The 17,653-nt window shown below is 42.2% G+C and overlaps 2 protein-coding genes across 2 annotated transcripts in view; one reads left to right on the forward strand and one right to left on the reverse strand.

Annotated features, from left to right (window-relative positions):
* The window catches only part of zdhhc8b (zinc finger DHHC-type palmitoyltransferase 8b), a 49,577-nt gene extending 41,586 nt beyond the window's left edge, over positions 1 to 7,991 (forward strand). The window contains exons 3-11 of the mRNA XM_052066984.1: positions 1,250 to 1,407; positions 1,869 to 2,041; positions 2,173 to 2,275; positions 2,766 to 2,857; positions 3,101 to 3,233; positions 4,495 to 4,600; positions 5,383 to 5,489; positions 5,587 to 6,656; positions 7,203 to 7,991. Of these exons, the coding sequence (XP_051922944.1) occupies positions 1,250 to 1,407; positions 1,869 to 2,041; positions 2,173 to 2,275; positions 2,766 to 2,857; positions 3,101 to 3,233; positions 4,495 to 4,600; positions 5,383 to 5,489; positions 5,587 to 6,656; positions 7,203 to 7,335 (2,075 nt within the window). The 3' untranslated portion in view covers positions 7,336 to 7,991. The remainder of the gene's footprint in view (positions 1 to 1,249; positions 1,408 to 1,868; positions 2,042 to 2,172; positions 2,276 to 2,765; positions 2,858 to 3,100; positions 3,234 to 4,494; positions 4,601 to 5,382; positions 5,490 to 5,586; positions 6,657 to 7,202) is intronic.
* Positions 7,992 to 9,666: 1,675 nt separating this feature from the next.
* ranbp1 (RAN binding protein 1) lies at positions 9,667 to 13,849 on the reverse strand. Its single transcript, XM_052067054.1, has 6 exons — positions 13,688 to 13,849; positions 12,311 to 12,444; positions 12,081 to 12,238; positions 11,516 to 11,644; positions 11,289 to 11,357; positions 9,667 to 10,827 (listed from the first exon to the last, which is right to left on the reverse strand). Exons 1-6 carry the CDS (start codon positions 13,700 to 13,702, stop codon positions 10,697 to 10,699), a joined length of 636 nt encoding a protein of 211 aa, XP_051923014.1. The 5' UTR covers positions 13,703 to 13,849; the 3' UTR covers positions 9,667 to 10,696.
* Positions 13,850 to 17,653: the final 3,804 nt, after the last annotated feature.

Below are 17,653 nucleotides of genomic sequence, written 5' to 3' on the forward strand. Positions count from 1 at the left end.
AAGGCTCTGTGATGCACATTGACCTTCTTTGGCAGAGGTGAGCAATGCTGGCCTGCACAATTTTATGAACCACACGTCCTGTAAGTATGAAGTCATTTCAAAGCTTTGTTCGATGTTAGCCGGCGGCGCTCGTGTGTGACGTCCCAGACGGACCCCAAAACAATGTTTGTGAAGCGAATCACTGAAAATTAGCCTTCTCAAGTTGAAAAGAGAACGCTGAGGTTACATTTTTCATTTTATCAACATGATCATTTTTGTCATTTGCTCTTTTGAAAGAGATTTGCTAGCACTGTTACGTTTGACACAACGACTGAGGGGATTGTAGGATTCACGTTTTTCGATGGCATGTACCGGCAATTTCTTCAAACTCCCAGAACGACGTGATGCTTTAGAGCAGATAGATGGCAACTACTTTACAACTAGTTTACAGCATCTGCACACTTTTATTTTTCACAAGCGACCTTTCATCCTGCGCTGGAGCCATTGAGCAAAGCAGCAGCACTTCATTTTACCACATGCTCACACACACACACACACACACACACACACACACACACACACACACACACACACACAAACTCTATGCAGGGAAATAAAACCTTCCAGTTGTGCCATGTTGATATTTTCATGACTATAAAATGCAATGCGGAGTTTGAAGAGAAGATTTTTTTTCCTTTTGTTTTTTTGAAACGTTTGTAATAGTTCTTACTCAGTTGTCTACAAGTAGCATTTCACCATTTAAAATGTATAACGTGTGCATCCTGAGAGGTGACCTATGTTGGTAAATGAAGCTGCAACATTATTACCCGAGTGTGTCACTCTTGAGGTGAAGGTCAGCCATCACTTTTGCTCGTAATTACAAAAAATAAAAATTGGATGGGGTTCTTTTGTTGTTTTTTTTTCTTCTTGATGCACTTTATGTCAAATACAATATCTACGCAGAGTACACATCATATTAAGTATGATTTCTGTTGTTTGAATAATTCTTTGTGTGACAGCTAACGTCTCTGAGGTCAAAGGTGATTTCATTTTGCTTGTGTTTTACTTTCTTTACTGTGCTCCTCCCATTTTGGGGAGCTTTTTGCCCACGTAAGAAGCACATGGCCAACACGAAGAGGTTCACTTTCTGTTCAGCTCTGATCATAATGACTGCTTTGGGGTTTGTTTTTTTTTGCCCGACTGGCAAAAAAAAATAAATACAATGAGCACAAACAGTCCTTGCCTGACGGCGTGTTCTTGTGCGCCACAGCGGACGAGGATGAAGACAAAGACGACGACTTCCGAGCGCCTCTCTACAAGAATGTGGAGATCAAGGGCATTCAGGTTCGGATGAAGTGGTGCGCCACCTGTCACTTCTACAGGCCGCCTCGCTGCTCCCACTGCAGTGTCTGTGACAATTGCGTGGAGGTGGGTGTGTCGCAATGCATGCGTGTGACAACGCAAATGCATATTTACACGCAGCAAGACTCTCATTTAGAGTATGCTGGAGAATTAAGTAATTTCCAACCATTGCGCCGTGGAAAATTGTCCAGAGTCAGCTTATTGTTTTGATCATTATTCACTGACTGTATACAGAATGCATATTAAACATGGCACAGGTGCACATTTTTGGTAATTATCTTAACATATAAGGATGTGTGTTAAGTGTTTGTCGTAAGGTTACAGTGGTGTTTAGCTCCGCTAAACACCGGTTTTATCTATTTATTTATTTATTTATTTATTTATTATATTTATTTTATTATATTTATTTATTTATTTTATTTCGGTTTTATTTACACAGCATGTGTGGAACTATTTCCCTATTAAAAATGAAGTGTGGATTGAGTGTTTGCATTACGATAAAAAATAAACAACATTCTCATTCTCAGGACTTTGACCATCACTGTCCTTGGGTCAACAACTGCATTGGACGTAGAAACTATCGCTACTTCTTCCTCTTCCTGCTCTCTTTGAGCGTTCACATGCTGGGAGTTTTCACCTTTGGCCTCATTTTTTTGCTCCACCACCGGGAGAAGCTGGGAGCTCTGCACACCACCATCACGTATCCTTTTTTTTTTTTTTTTTTAAACAATCCTTTTTTTCCCATTTATTTTGATCACTTGTCAACATCTTGTATTGTAAATGTTTCTTGAGCTGATGTTTTTCATTGGCCTTAACTGTCGAAATGCCCAGATTGGTGGTGATGTGTATCGCAGGTCTTTTCTTTATTCCCGTTGTGGGTCTCACGGGTTTCCACATGGTGCTTGTGGCGCGAGGTCGAACCACAAATGAACAAGTGAGCAGAAGCGATCGATTAATAATATTAAGAACCTTGCATGTATTGTACAGTTGACAACTTGTTTTTTGTGTCAATGCTTAACGGTTAACAGTTGAATCCGTATTATTTCTCACTTTAGTTTGAACTATGACTCAAACTCAAGAGAGTTTTTATTTTTCGTGTTTTGTTTTGGATTTTCTCTTTTGAAAAGTGACCGACTGCTCTGCCTTTTTGTCAGAACTAAACACCATCTCTTTCTTTAAAATGATCCGTTATTCGTTTAATAGAAATTGGAGATCAAAACTACTAGTGGTACCGGTTACTTGACTGTAACGTAGTAACGAATATTCCGACTTTTATCTGACTTTGATCAATCACATACGTACAATCTTAAATGCACACACACACACACACACACTTCTCTCTCTCTCTCTATCTCTCTCTCTCCATGTGAATGTGTATGCGTGTGTGTGTGTGTAAACTCTGAACAAGGTCTTGTGTTCCTCAGGTAACGGGCAAGTTTCGTGGAGGAGTAAATCCCTTCACTAAAGGTTGCTGTGGCAACGTGGAATATGTCTTATGTAGTCCTCTGGGGCCAAGGTAAGATGCTCCAAGTACTCAGGCTGGTGTGTGTCATTTTGTATTGTTGACAACAACATTGGTTCGGGTACATCCAGAATGCAAGTGTACGTGTGCCTTGTGATTGCCTACCAGTCCAGCTGAGATAGGCTCCTATAGTTACAATAGTACATATATTGTTCCTCTCCTTCATTTTTGTAGCAACAGTTAAAATGTTGGTGGTTCGGATCACAGCGATCATGCGTGTTATCTCATCCCATGCAGGTACATATTTGACCCCCGAAAAAAGCCCCACATGAAAATTCAACCTCCGTTCATCAGACCGGACCTCTCAGACAGGCAAATCACCATTAAAGTCAATGACAACGGCATCCACGGCACCATTATCAGCTCCAAGGTGAGGTTTTCGGAACGCAATCTCCAGTTTTTGTGTTTGTACTCGCGCCTCTCTGATACCCACTCCTGTCTATGCTTTGCATTACTTTGCCGCTGCCATCTGGAATTTCTCCATTGCGAGACTAATAAAGGTTTTCTTACTTGTCACCTGTTTGATTATCTCATTGGGGGCATCTGAAGTGCACACAACTGATTGTAATGAAATGACAACAACAAAAGATAGAATCAGGTTATTGACGCCCCCAAAATTATTCCTTGACAAATATTAATTTAGTGTAAAAGTGGTTGAAGTGTTTTATGTCTCAGACATTCTCGGGTCAAAATACACAAACAATAACAGCACATTTAACACCAACTTCTGATATTTTATTTTAATTTGATTTTGTTTCTACTTATTGCAAAGGAGGCACTGCTTTTGCCGTCCACTGTACTCCAGGCCCATTGCAGAGTAGGCCTTTCCTTAACATGACAGCAGGGGGCGGAGCTATGGGTTGCGACTAGCTGAAGGACGAAGCGCGCCCCATTTGAAGATCCATTTTATTTCCACTTGCAGAGGCATCACTTCATCGCGGAGCCGACACATTAAACGTCAATTAGCGTTGCGCATCTATGCATGCGGCGCATGCAGCCGACATCGGCAAACACAAATGCCCCCTTCGCCCCCACCGCATCATCAGTTTTGATGAACGAGCAAATACGTACTGCTTATCAGAAAAGAATCATGATCGTACACTGATCTGCGCTTTCAACAACGAGTTGGGCAAAATTTCGGGTTGCCCACAGGCATATTTTCGGAATAGCGCAGCCCAAATAAGATGTACTTGATTGTTTCATTTCACACAATGCGTAGGCAAGCATGCCGCAGACCTATTCGCATACAAACAATTAAAAAGTAAAGTGTACATACTATGACGTTTTTAAGGACATACAAGTGTGTTTCACATCATGCACGTTATTGATATATTTTTATTTGCTTGTTATAAAATTGCATTTCCAATGTATTTGCTTTGTATTTTTTTTAATTACTCTCACATACTGCTTAACGGACTGTGACCTGTGACTGTGCATCGTAGCGGTTGGTTTAATTGCTGCAGCTTGTAACTGCGATTGTGTCAATCGGATACCAGAATTTCCTTTGGGATCACCCAAATATCCGCCAAACCAAACCTAAGTCGCTGCACCTACGCACACGGATCCCCATCGCACCTGCTGTTCAGCCACCTGTTTAGGACGTTCTTGACGCTCTGCTCTCATCCCCATAGTCCAAAAACAGCCTTGATGGCCTGGATGAAAAAGAAACACAGCCGCCATTACCCCCGAAAGCCGACAGGTACAACCAGCTGAAAAATCATCTGACCTCCAGTGAGGGTAAGAACCACATAAATTACACATCTCATTCCTCCATCCGTTTACTATTCGAACTTAAATGGGCCAGCTATCATTACACCACTGAGAGCTGAAGGATGTACAGTATAACGAAACCAAAAGATTAGGAACAACCATCTGCTGCAGTGCAATTTCACACGACTACAAACGCGAGTCTTTGTAAAGACCAACTTCAAGCAGCTTCTTGTATTGCAGGTGCACCTCATGAAGTACCTGTTAATTGTAAATCACAGCCTTTTCCCCTCTGTGTGGTCATTACGTTATGTATGAATGCATCCCGGTGCGGATGTCATCTATTACTTTGAAATCCTGTGAAATATCAATGTCATTAATCTCCTGTTAACTCGCTTGCACACACACACACACACACACACACACACACACACACACACACACACACACACACACACACACACACACACACATTGGGTTCTTTCTCTCCAGAGACCCTGTCTTGGTGCATTATGTCAGGGAGGGAACCCTTTGCCCTGCCCAAGGAGCAATATTGCAACCAGCTGGTAGTTTCATGTACTGCAGCAAAGGCCCCCACCCCCATCTTGTTCAAACCCATACCAACGACAGAGCACACGTGTTAGTGTTTTTAGGAATTAGTTTAAAAAATATATATAATAATGTAATGGTAATTGTATACTGTACATAACTGAGTACAATTCGGTTGTCTATCAGTGCTGAAATGGCTGATAGCGTCTTGTTAATTCCCACCTCTACGGTATTTGATTTTCTCTGTCTTGATTGTACCACAGAAAGCTCTCTGTCTGGTAAGACCCACCCCTCCACTCCGGCTATGTACAAATTCAGACCATCCTTTGGCACCATGCCGAAGGTCCACTATCATACGGCCGGGGACAAGGTAAAATGAAGCATTTATTATTTTGGTTTTTGTTTTATCCTAGAAACTGCAGAAAACTGGCATTTACGACTAATCATGTCTTCTGTTTTCTTGTCAGATTATCATGCCCGATGACCAAAATTCCCAAGCCATCTTGGAAGAGGGTGTTCGTGGCCACGACTACCGATCCGAGCCAAACTTAGATCTGCCCGAATACACTAACGCCCCCCTTCAACGCACTTTCAAGTCCTCGCCTTTCCAGCTGGACTCTGACCCGGTCAACTCTCGGACTCTTAGCCTGAAGCAGGCTCAGCAGCGATCAGAGAAAGGTCATCTTGTAGGTCTGCAGCCCAAGACGGTCAACTCTACCCCATACAAGAACATCTTCTCTCCTAACACGCTCTCCAACCGTAACGGAAGCTTATCCTATGACAGCCTGCTGAACCCCAGTGGCACCCTGCCCGCTGCCAGCGAGTGCTTGGCCCACCGTGGTATGCCTCCAGTGGGGTTCCACTCGCCCTACCTGCCCACCAAAATGTGCCACATGCGGGAGCCTGAGCTGCAGAGACAACAGGTTGCCGCCACCTACAGTCCAGTTATGTCATCGAGGGGGGTGGACCGTCAATCGCCTCACCTACGGGACAGGGACTCCTCCCCAGTGCGCTACGACAACCTCTCCCAAACAATCATGGCCTCCATCCAAGAGCGGAAGGAAATGGAGGCGAGAGAGAAGCGACACATGCTACACGGGCATTCCCAGACACATATCTATGCCCAGGACTCGGGTGTGTTTGAAGGCTCGGGGGGATATGGCCTTCCGCCCAACCCCTGCTATCCAGATGGGCCTCACTGTGCCGGGTCCAGAGGCCCAACACCTCCGGTTTATGGAGGCTCCAGGGACAATCTGATGGGGGTTGGGCCCAGCTACGGCCAGAGAACCCCTGTACTGTGCCAGACTGGCTCCACTCTGGGCCGAGCACCCAGGACTTCATCCGGCTCTTTACACACGGATCACATTAGCAGCAACAACAACCACGGAAGGGTCTCGGGCCCAGAGGGCCTTTATCGCTCCCCTGCCCACCACCCTCGCTCCCCTGCCATGCCCCGATCGCCCTCCTACTCCCACCAGAAACTCTCATACATGAGTGCCCAGGAGAGGATGGACTCACCTCGCCTGGGCAGGGCAAGGTATGAATCCTAGCCCTGTGGTACTGCATGCATGCCCCTGACCTGTGTGTGTGTGGGGGGGGGGGGGGGGGGGGGGGGGCGCTGGGGCCTGGAGGACTACACAACTGTCCGGTCACGAGCCCTGCTCCCATTGATTTAATGAGCACTAATCTGTACCTCTTTTCTAGCATGTAGCATTCAGTAATACAGCGTTTGTCCTAATGTTTATTTATCCTGACGTTCCATCTGAATTCATATGTGTTCCATGAATTTATTTATTTTTTTTGCCTTAGAAAAAGTTTTGTTTTCTTCTATCAGTGTCAGATCAATAAAGTTGTGTGACTTTCCATTCCTCCTTCTTTCTGCATGCTTTTACATACTCATTTCACATCAGTGGTCATTTCCAACACAGTATTACCGTTCAATCTGGACAACTGAGGCATGTCGCTCCGCTCTCACCCTTCATCCCTTTTTCTTTGCCGTCCATAGAACAATAACCTTTTACTTGTGTAGAATCTCAGTGTCTGTGAGTTGAACACCATTTGTTGCTTTTCTGTTTCTATTCAGAGAGGCCATGAAAGTTAATGGCCAGATGGATTGCCACCCGAGTGCCAAGGGTGTCACAGCCAGTCCCAATCGCCACGGTAACGTCAAAAAGGTGACAGGCGTGGGAGGCACCACCTATGAGATTTCGGTGTGAGCAGCGACGCCGAATCCAACTTCACTGACAAGAACCACATTTAGGGTTTTTTTTTGGGGGGGGTGAACTGTAGAATACAAAACGAGTTTTATTTTTCAATCACAGGATCAGTCTGCTTGTGTGGTTTTCTTGGGCGAAAAGATGCATTGAGTCCAATTATCAGTGGGAGTCACGTCCGTGTTTGTGGTGGGGGTCCATGTATTGGTCATTTCATTGAACCAAAAGATCATCATATTCTTATCTGGCCTTGATCAAATTTCCTATACCGTACACATTTTCGCTTCAGCCAGAACAAAATGTCCGTCCATCCATCCATTTTCAACACAGCTTACCCTGAACAGGGTCGGGGAGTTTAGCTGGTGGAGCTTATTCCGGCTGACTTCGGACGGAAGGCAGACTATACCCTGTACTGGTTGCCCGTCAGTCACGGGGCACATATAGAGAGATAACCATTCACGTAATCACTGAGTTGGAACCGATCCCGCGCTGCCCACACATAAGGGAGTCGAGTGTACCAGTACACCATCAGTGAGACTGAAAAAAATGTAAAAATGTCACTGGGGGAAAAAACCTAAACACAACAAAACATGAACACCTTCAGCGAAGGAATCATACTTTTCCCAAGTGTGACACCCTGCCTTCTTGGAGAAGAATTCAACAAGGCCACACCAGGTACAGTGATACAACATAGCACAGCATGTAATTTACTGTCCACTTCCAATTGATTATTTTTTTTTCTATGAATGGATGCAACCAGCAGAGATTTTAATTGATGTAATGTCTCTCTCGGTGACTTAAAGACAAGTACACGACTCGCCTTGCAATAGACACAAAAAGGTGCAGGCTTCTTCTGGACCATCAGGTTACCTCATACTTGACAAGTTTGAAAACCCAACATTTGACCGTCAAACTTAATTATTTTAATGAGTGATATTTGTTTTCTGATTCGGTGTTTGCTCATCAATAGACTCACGGGAATGGGAAGATGTTAAGAGATACAGGCTGGTAGTTAACATATGACCCTTTATTTTTAGTATGTACAGTAGTTTAATACTGAAGACCCAACATTTCAAAAATGGTCAGTTTGATTTTGTAGACTGTATGCCCAACAGATTTAGTTTTTTTAATGTGAGAAATTATACAATTTAGCCAGAAGGGCTTGTTGAAGGAACTGACCTGATGTGTAGTGTTACTTTTTTGTCAAACGTATCATTTTGCATTGAGCCCAAAAGTTAAAATTTGGTCTCATCTGACAAAAGCACCGTCTTCCTCATGTTTGTTCATTCAAAAATCATCAGAGAACTCCTGGTGTGAGTTGAGTGCACCGACAGTAAAGGCACCCAATAACACACAACCCAGGTTTTTCATTTTTTTTTTTCTTAAAATGTTTGAAACATATTAATTTAATCCCGCATCACAATTGTGTCCCACTTGCAAGCCACTGTGTTATTGAGAATACTCACATAGAACATTGGTTTTAAAGAGTATAATGAGGTGTATTAAAAGATGAAACGCTTCAGTTGTTGCACGGCCCCAGGCCACCTTGGATTGGTTAGGTGCTAGTGGTCTCTTCCTCAAGATTTCCTTTCATATTCAATCGCCTGTGTCTTACCATTTTACCATTTTTTTTGGTCATATTTAGGCCAGTAATGTTCTGTATGCATGCAATAGCTGTCTGGTACAGCAGCGTATTGAACACAAAGGTCTGCTGTTAGATGCTTTGTGATTAGGGCTAACTGATTTGGTTAAATAATGACAGATTTAACAAATATTTGGTTTAATACTCAGCCATTGTTGCCTTGAAGGGATCTAAGGCCACACCAGGTACAGTGATACAACATAGCACAGCATGTAATTTACTGTAAATCTGAATTTATCAAATTGTCACAGGGAAGGAAAAGTATTATCTACAGAGTGGTAACAAACAAATGCATTTGAGCTGCCCACATGCAGCACTGGTGTCATTCCTTTATACTGCCATTGGTCCAGCTGTATTTCAGAGAATGGACTTCATGATTAAATGTCCCAAAACCAGAAGTCAGAAATGATCCTAAATCCATCAAACTGGGTCTGATTTACTTTTCAAAACATTTCAATACTGAGTTCACTGTATTAAAATATAGACAATGCTATGGATGTTCCTATTTTTGTGAAGAAGAAACCTGAGCAGTCAATAAAGTGTCAATTGAGCAAATTATACTTTTAAAAATGTGTTAATTCTTTTTCGAGCTATACTAACAAAAATGGTGGGGGAAAAAATCATAATGCGATTAACACAACCAGAAAAATCTAAGACCACTTGTTACAAGAATGCTGGAGTGAATGCAAAAGTGGTTGACAGTGTTTTATTCAAAGGTGGAGGAAACATATCCAATCTTTTTGAGTGCAAATGAGAAGCAACATTTCATCCATGTACAAGTATTTACAGATGCACTGGCACTTGGATGCATTTTTGAGGTTCAGAAATGTTTGTTGAGAAGAAATGGATGCGAGCGGGATGGCTGGGGAGAGATTTCACATGCTAATAAGCAGGGAATGTTACAGAGAGAATTCCTGGTGATGAGGAACTTCAATCGTAGTGGGGCTCGAGCAAACTCTGATGAACTGCTGACTTTGGACTTAACGTTCAAATGTTTTGAACAAAATGAAATTTAGTCTAAGTGCATCGGATGGTCCTAAACTGCAGACCCTCTGCTTATTGGCTCTACACAGATGTGATGTCAAAATGAACCTGCCCCCCAACCCCAAAAATAACTACCAAAAAAACAAACAAAAAAACCTACTCCTACACGTCTCCACTGACATGATTTACTTGATGCCGGGAACAGCAGAAGCATGGAGAGGCCAACAGCCATTTGAACTGCATCATGGGATGTAATAGAAAATACTCTTTCATGACGCCTGGTCTGGTCCCTGACCGTGTGCTGCTAACAAGCAGGCTACAGTGTCCTCCTTCTACAAAAATAATAATAATAAAAAACAAAAACAAATACAAGCTACAAACTAAATACCCCAATGTGGGAATCATCTCAATCACAAGCCTCTTCAGTTTGTCACAAGTAACATTAAAGTGTTGATGACAAGAATTGAAAAGTGTGTTCTTCCAATGAGGTTCTGAAGAGAAGGGGTAAAAGGAAGGGTGACTTCACTGTCATACTTTCAATATTTTGGTTGTTTGCTTCTGAAAGTGGTATTAAGGACTTGTGAGGCAAAACGGAACATTAAAAAAAGAGAGAAAAAAACAAAACCAACAAAAAAACAACAACTAATGTCAAGTGTCCAAATTGAGTTCCTTTAGAGTCTATTGTAGAAAAAAAGAGGAAAACGGATCAATTGAAGACCAGTATTGAAAGTTCTTCTCTCAATTCTTTTCCTCAGCTTTCACCTGCTTCGACTCTTCTTTCTTCTCAGTCACCTTTTCACCTTCCTTCTTGTCTTTTACCGAGAGCTCCTCCAGTTTCTCCACCACTTTGATAGCACTGTCAGCGTCATCTGTGGTGAAAACAAATAGAATCAAGAAGTCAACTTAACCACATGTCTCACATGCACGGAATCAACATCAAATATTGCTCAGGGAAGACCGCGAGCAGATTTTACAGTGGGGACAGTACAAGGCATGTTGGTGTAGTAGAACAAAGTAAGACAGGATTTGACACAACCCAGTCATGTATTCCACTCTGCATGTTTATCTAGCAGACAGAAAATGTGCTGAGCCAGAATCAGCAGCGAAGAAGAGAGTGTCTGTGGAAAGTAAACCCATCTTGGGTGTGATTTGTACATCCTACAAGTACTGTATATGTGTGTATATCTACTGATACACACACACACACACATTTATAAATTATATACTGTATATATACAAAAATAGGAATAGTATTATCAAAAATATGTTAGTCCTATAAAGACTCCATCAGGTGATACAAAGTAGGAAAGGATAGTTGTGTCTTACATACCAGACTCCTCTAATTTGTTTCGGATTACATCTTTGCATTCGTCAAACTTCAATTTGAACTTCTGAGCATCTGGAGAGAGAATAGAGCTTACCAACATTTCCACACAGCGCAAGTTTGCTCACATCATATTACATTGACCAAAACTAACTTCTGAAGGTGGCTACTCAAAGTCATGGGGAAGATTTGGACCAAGAGCGGATACAGTTTTGCAAATAAGAAGGACTTACTTTCTGCATTTAAAAAGCGTATAGCCAGAAGCTCGGGTTTGGGTTCTTCATCGGCATAATCCGCTAGTGTGTTCCACACCCAAGCTCTGTCGCTGCCAGCGTTGGGCTTCAGTTCCATCATCGGTACAACTGGTATTCACAAGAGGGGCAACCATATAAACATGGATTGGACACAGGATGGCTAACTCACGTAACAAAGCTAATTATAATTAGCCAAATAACTTCACAAAAAATAACATTGAAATAGTCCGGTTAAAGTAAATTTCCCCAGTGTGGGACGAATAAAGGATATCTTAAAGAGTTGCTGTCGCTTTAAAAAGTCAAGGTTTCAATACCCACTCGTTATGTGATTGATCATCTTTTTTTTATATTACTCTCATTTTTTTAGGGGGGGGGTGGTGGTATTTTTGTTCATGGTTACCATACTGTGAGAATCTAATATCCGCACATGCCTACTTGTAATCATTTCCTAACTTCTACTAGCAAATCTGCTTGAAGCACATTCCGAATTCCCATTTAGTATTAAAATGCACTGAAATCAAGTTCAGACATTAACAAGACTCACTCTGATGATTGGCACAAAGCTTCAAAGTACGATCTCTCCTCATCAGCAGGCGGATTGTGCCCTTGTCTCTGTGCCTGAGCAGCTTGACATCACCGGTGCCTCGCTCCTTCCACTCGGGTGGGTCGATTTCAGAGGCAAACCGGTACAGTTTAGCTCGCCTGCAAAAACCAAGGACGCCCACAATAACAACAACGCATGAAAGACAATAAGCAGACTCGTATGCCACTTACATTTTGAAAATTTCCTCTTCATCTTCTTCTAACGTTTTCACTTCCTGCTCAGGAAGGCTCACAATTGGTTCAAATTGTGGGTCATGGCTGGAGTCTTCTGCAACTTCTGCAGTGGTTTCATGCTCTTCTTGGTCCTAATGGGTCACAGACAAAGATGATATATTTCTGTTGATATATCTCCACGGATGCACTGTGATTAACCCTTTGGTGCACCCTGTAACCTGATAACATAATATGTCCACTGTAACAACGCTGTCCCCAAAAGGGTTACATAATGATTATTATAATCTTTTTTTGTCATATCGGGGAAAATTCATGTAAAGAATTGACATCGACAAAAGAGTGGACGAAAGCAGCCCCCCCCAGCCAGCCCTCCCAGAAAAAAAACAACCACTGGCGGCAAAGATACACCACATTTAGCTAGAAAATAACAATCATAATACTAATAATAATTTTTATCCATTTGTTCATATTGTATTTAATTGAAAGATGTTTGTTGTTTTTTTCTCTTTCTCCTTTCTTCTTTCTACATACATTCTTGCTGCTGGAGGCTGTAAATTTCCCCATTGTGGGACGAATAAAGGATATCTTAGACTACAAAACAAGTTAGTTCCTTCTAAGGCACATTCGTTTTCTTGACTGTATTTTTAACTTCGTATCAGCAAGGACTCGCTCCAAAGTTTGCTAGTCCAGAAACAAGGCCTTGCGTGAGGATGCTAGAGAAGAGCAAATGTGCATTCAAGACGTGCCACAGCCAAAACCGTTAGCCGTAAAAAAGAATGGCGTGGATTCGTTTAGCCAGTCTATTTGTTGACTGGCGATTGCGCAATCTGCACGATAATGTGTGAAACACGCTGACACACGCTAATGTTAGCTAGATGGCAGTTAGCAACCGCTGTGCCTGGCGAACAAAGACAAGGCAACCGAACTAACACCACCCCATAAAACCTGCAGGGCGAAAGCACTTGGGTGTACAAATGAGCGAGACTTGGCTCAGAGGCCCGTGATGAACTTGTCAACATTCAAAGGGGAGTGTAACATTGATTTAGCTGTTAGCATCTAACTACGCTAAGCAGCTAATGACGTCGTGCTCACCGGCTCCAGCACAATTCGGCGCGCTGGATAAGAACTTCATGGAAAAAAACGCTTGAAACTCGAGTCAAGCCTTGAAAACTTGAAGTCCGGTATGTTTTTTCCCGTCAAACGTAAAGCAGGAAAGCCGCCAATTAGCTCCTGTAGCATCTCCAACTCATTGTCGGCAGTTTGAACGCTTTCAAACTTCGGCCAATTATGAAGCGCTCAATGTGGGTTTATTCCACAAATTCTTATTGGGAAACAATCAGGAGACTTTCGATGAGCTACAAATCACGATCTCACCTTTGGGTCTGCCATAATATTGTAGATGTTTGCAGATTATGAAGTTAACTTGAAGATCCAGATCCTAAACAGGTCGCCGTTTTCCTCAGCGATTCTTACTTCCTGTTGCAGGTTTCGCGCGCCGAATTTGCTCATTGCGTCATCACGATTGGACGTACGTCGTGCAGCCACGACTGTTTTGTTTATTCCCCACAAGCAAAATACTGCATATTCTTCGGTAAAAATGGCAATCGGTAAATAATGGCAACATTGTTGGTGGGCTTCTACTTGTGCGGCTTAATGGTGAATTTTAGCTGTTTGGACGTATTCTATTTTACGTGTATTAACTGCATCGTATTATTTATAGTAGTAGTAGTAGTAGTAGTAGTAGCAGTAATAATAATAATCATAATAATATTAACAATAATAATAATTCGATGCCGCGTTCGTGTTAAATTAAATAATAATCAGGAAGGAAGGAAGGAACAGTACGGAAGAGGATTAGGGCCAATGAAGAAAGAAAAAATAATGTTGGCAAAATTCTCACTTTAATCTCAGAATTCTGACTTTAAAGTGTGAATTCTGACTTTAATCTCAGAATTCTGACTTTAAAGTGAACATTCTGACTTTTATCTCAGAATTCTGACTTTAATCTCATTAATCTCAGAATTCTGACTAATTCTGACTTTAAATTCTGACTTTTGTGACGTTTGTGGAGCTATGAATTGTGGGGGGACCGTCAGCGTGTGTCGTCACTGTCGTGACTTGAAAGAAAGGACATGTCGTCACCCAGCGACTTTTTGCGTGGCCGAGGAGTGTCGGAGGACATCCTTTCACTTTTGGAGGAGCAGAAGGTGAGTAAACTGTGCGTCGTGTTTGTTTAATTTGGTATTAACGTGCTCCATGGAGCTTGTAGCTCCGTTGCTAGTCCGAATGTCATGAATAATAATAATAATAATAATAATAATAATAATAATAATACATGACATTTGTAAGCGCCTTTCACAACACTCAAGGACACTGTACTGCCAAGACCAATGGTAAAACACAGATAAAATAATAAATAAAGAAAGAAAGATTTAAGGCGGGTAGGCAAGTCTGAATAGGTGGGTTTTGAATAACGAAAGAGAGTCAATATTACGAATGTTGGGATGAAGTGAATTCCAGAGTTTGGGGGCAGAGCGACTGAAGGCTCTGCACCCCATTGTACAATGTACTGAGACGGGCAGAGGGTAGTAAAAGGTGGAGGGAGGATGAGGACCTGAGTGAGCGAGAGGGAATGGAGATTTGAAGAAGATCTGACAGATAGGGGGGCGCAAGGTTGTGGATGGCTTTGAATGTATAGAGAAGTAATTTGAAGTTGATTCTAAGTTTGACAGGAAGCCAGTGGAGCTGTCTGAGGATGGGGGTGATATGATGGAAGGAGGGGGTTCTCGTGATGATCCGGGCTGCTGAATTCTGAACAAGTTGAAGTTTATAGAGGAATTTCTGATGGACACCGAAGAGGAGTGAGTTGCAGTAGTCAATAAGGGAAGTGACGAGACTGTGAACAAGGATAGCGGTGGTGTGCGGAGTGAGTGAGGGACGGAGGCGGTTTATATTGCGAAGGTGGAAATGAGCGGACCGGGTAATGTTATTGATGTGGGAGTGAAAGGATAGTGAACTGTCAAGGATGACACCCAGACTCTTGACCTGCGGGGAATGGATGCACCCAGTTTACATTCGTGAATAAGAAGAACGTAACCAATTTAAAAGGGTACGTCCATGTGACGCCACATAACGTTGTTAAAACAACAACACTCGACATCGAACCCCTTTGTGTGGATGACAGTGGCCGGCTGCAGCATCGTTGCAGCCTAATTACCGTGAACTGTGGTCGTGTCGTAGCAAGTACTCTAGTGACGTGCCGCAAATCAAGGCTACATCATTTGAAGTATGTGCACACGCACGCATAAATGAAGTCAACAGTTGATGAACTGCTGTCTGAACAGGGACTTTATTATCATAGTTGCATATTATAATACAAATAGGTTAGATGAATTTTCAAGCATAAATTTATCTTAGTACATTCTTAACGGGTTTCAATTCGGTTTTCAACATTGAAGAGTTGCAACATGTTTGCCTGTGTATTTGGTTTACAATCGTAGAGATTAATATTACATTTGTGCTTCATACTTTAAAATTAAGTGATTATGTGTTACGGTGATTGAATGTATATTTTTTCTATTTGTCTTGTTGTGCAGATTTACTGATGTCATAGCACTGATGGACGATGCCACCCTTGCCACTTATGTCCCGTGCTATGGTGACAGTATAGCACTCTTCAATTTTTGCAAGACTCAACAGCTCCCATCCAAAAGAAAAAATTGACTTTTGGAAAAATTATGTGAAAAAATGAAAATCAGGAAAGAAAGCGGGAAAGAAGACACTTCCTCAAAGACACAACAATCAAGACAGACGGAGAGGCAGAAAACAATGAGAGATGTTGCAAACTGATGGATACACAATGATAGAATAATAACCAAACAGGTGAGGGAGAAGCAGGGATGGGGTACCAGAAAACTTCAAATGTCCACAGAAGCTGGGTTGAAAGAAATTCTCAAGGAAGGAAAGAAACTATTTTCCCCGATGGAATTTCTCCTAAAGGATCTGAATTGGACTTTAAGTTTGAGGTGTGGGATTTCAAACAAAACCTCATTGATTAAACCGGCCAATCCATCGGCAATATGTATGAGGCTGCAAAGCTCACGTTGTTGCGCTTTTACATTGCAACAAGGCCAAAGGACGACCACCATGATGGCCACACAGCATCCAAAGAAGTATTGGTTGTGTCACACAATGCCAGTGACAACTCTGAAATTGAAGAGGTATATGTCGATTCAAATGACATCTACGCGGCATTCGACATTTCTGTTGATTCAGAAATTACTTTTGGCCCCACATACAACACAGAGGGAGATGCAGACATCACACTTATCTATGATGGTCCACCTGATCCACAAGATGTGATGACAATAACTGTCCACTACACTGACACATTAAATGATATGATCATAGCATTCTCTGAAAATGCAATCTTAAACAAATCACTCAATGTGAAACGCATACTCCCAGATAATACAGAAGAAGCAGGTCTTGGATCTGGAGTACCTCAAGATGTTCTCAGCTGCTTCTGGCAGGAATTCTATGACCGATGCACCCTTGGTACATCAATTAAAGTACCATTCATTCACCATGATTTTCCTGCAGAAAAGTGGAAAGCAGTCGGGAGAATTATTTTAAAGGGATACCAAGATTGTTGCTACTTCCCAAACAAACTTGCATTTCCTTTCCTCGAGCAGGTGCTTTTCAACTGTGTGATCTAAAAGCCCATTTTCTGCAGTTTGTGAGCAGCCAAGGACGTTAAGTTTTGATGGAAGCAATGAAGGACTTTTCAGAAGTGAACCTAGATGATCTTGTGGAAGTTCTTGACAGCATCAGGTGTAGAAAAAGAATCTCTGCTGAAACCTTTCCCACAATACTGCAGGAAATAGCACACAAAGAGCTTATCCAAAAGCCCATGTTTGTGATTGACTGCTGGAGGGGGGTTACTCTTCACCGTGTCTCCATCAGTCTTGAAGCACTGAACAAGTTGTGCTCGGATTTGCAACCTACCTCAAAAAAAGTCTGCCAACTGCTGAAATTTGCAACTGATTTAACCCCAAAGCAGAAGGAAGTGATAAATCATCTGAAAAGGTTCATCCGAGAGTTGGATGAATTCAAGCTTCAGAAGTTTCTCTGGTTTTGCACAGGATCTGATCTTGTTGTAACTAACACCATTCTTGTGGAGTTCCAGGAAATGACGGAGTTTAGTAGAAGGCCGGTGGGGCACACATGTGGAAAGGTTCTGCATATTGTTGACGGCTATGAACATTTTCCAGATTTCCGATCGGAATTCAATGCTGTTCTTGAAAGCAATGTCTGGGTGATAGACATTGTTTAGCTTTT

This window comes from Hippocampus zosterae, chromosome 6 (genome assembly GCF_025434085.1).
Source record: "Hippocampus zosterae strain Florida chromosome 6, ASM2543408v3, whole genome shotgun sequence".
Classification (NCBI taxonomy): domain Eukaryota; kingdom Metazoa; phylum Chordata; class Actinopteri; order Syngnathiformes; family Syngnathidae; genus Hippocampus; species Hippocampus zosterae.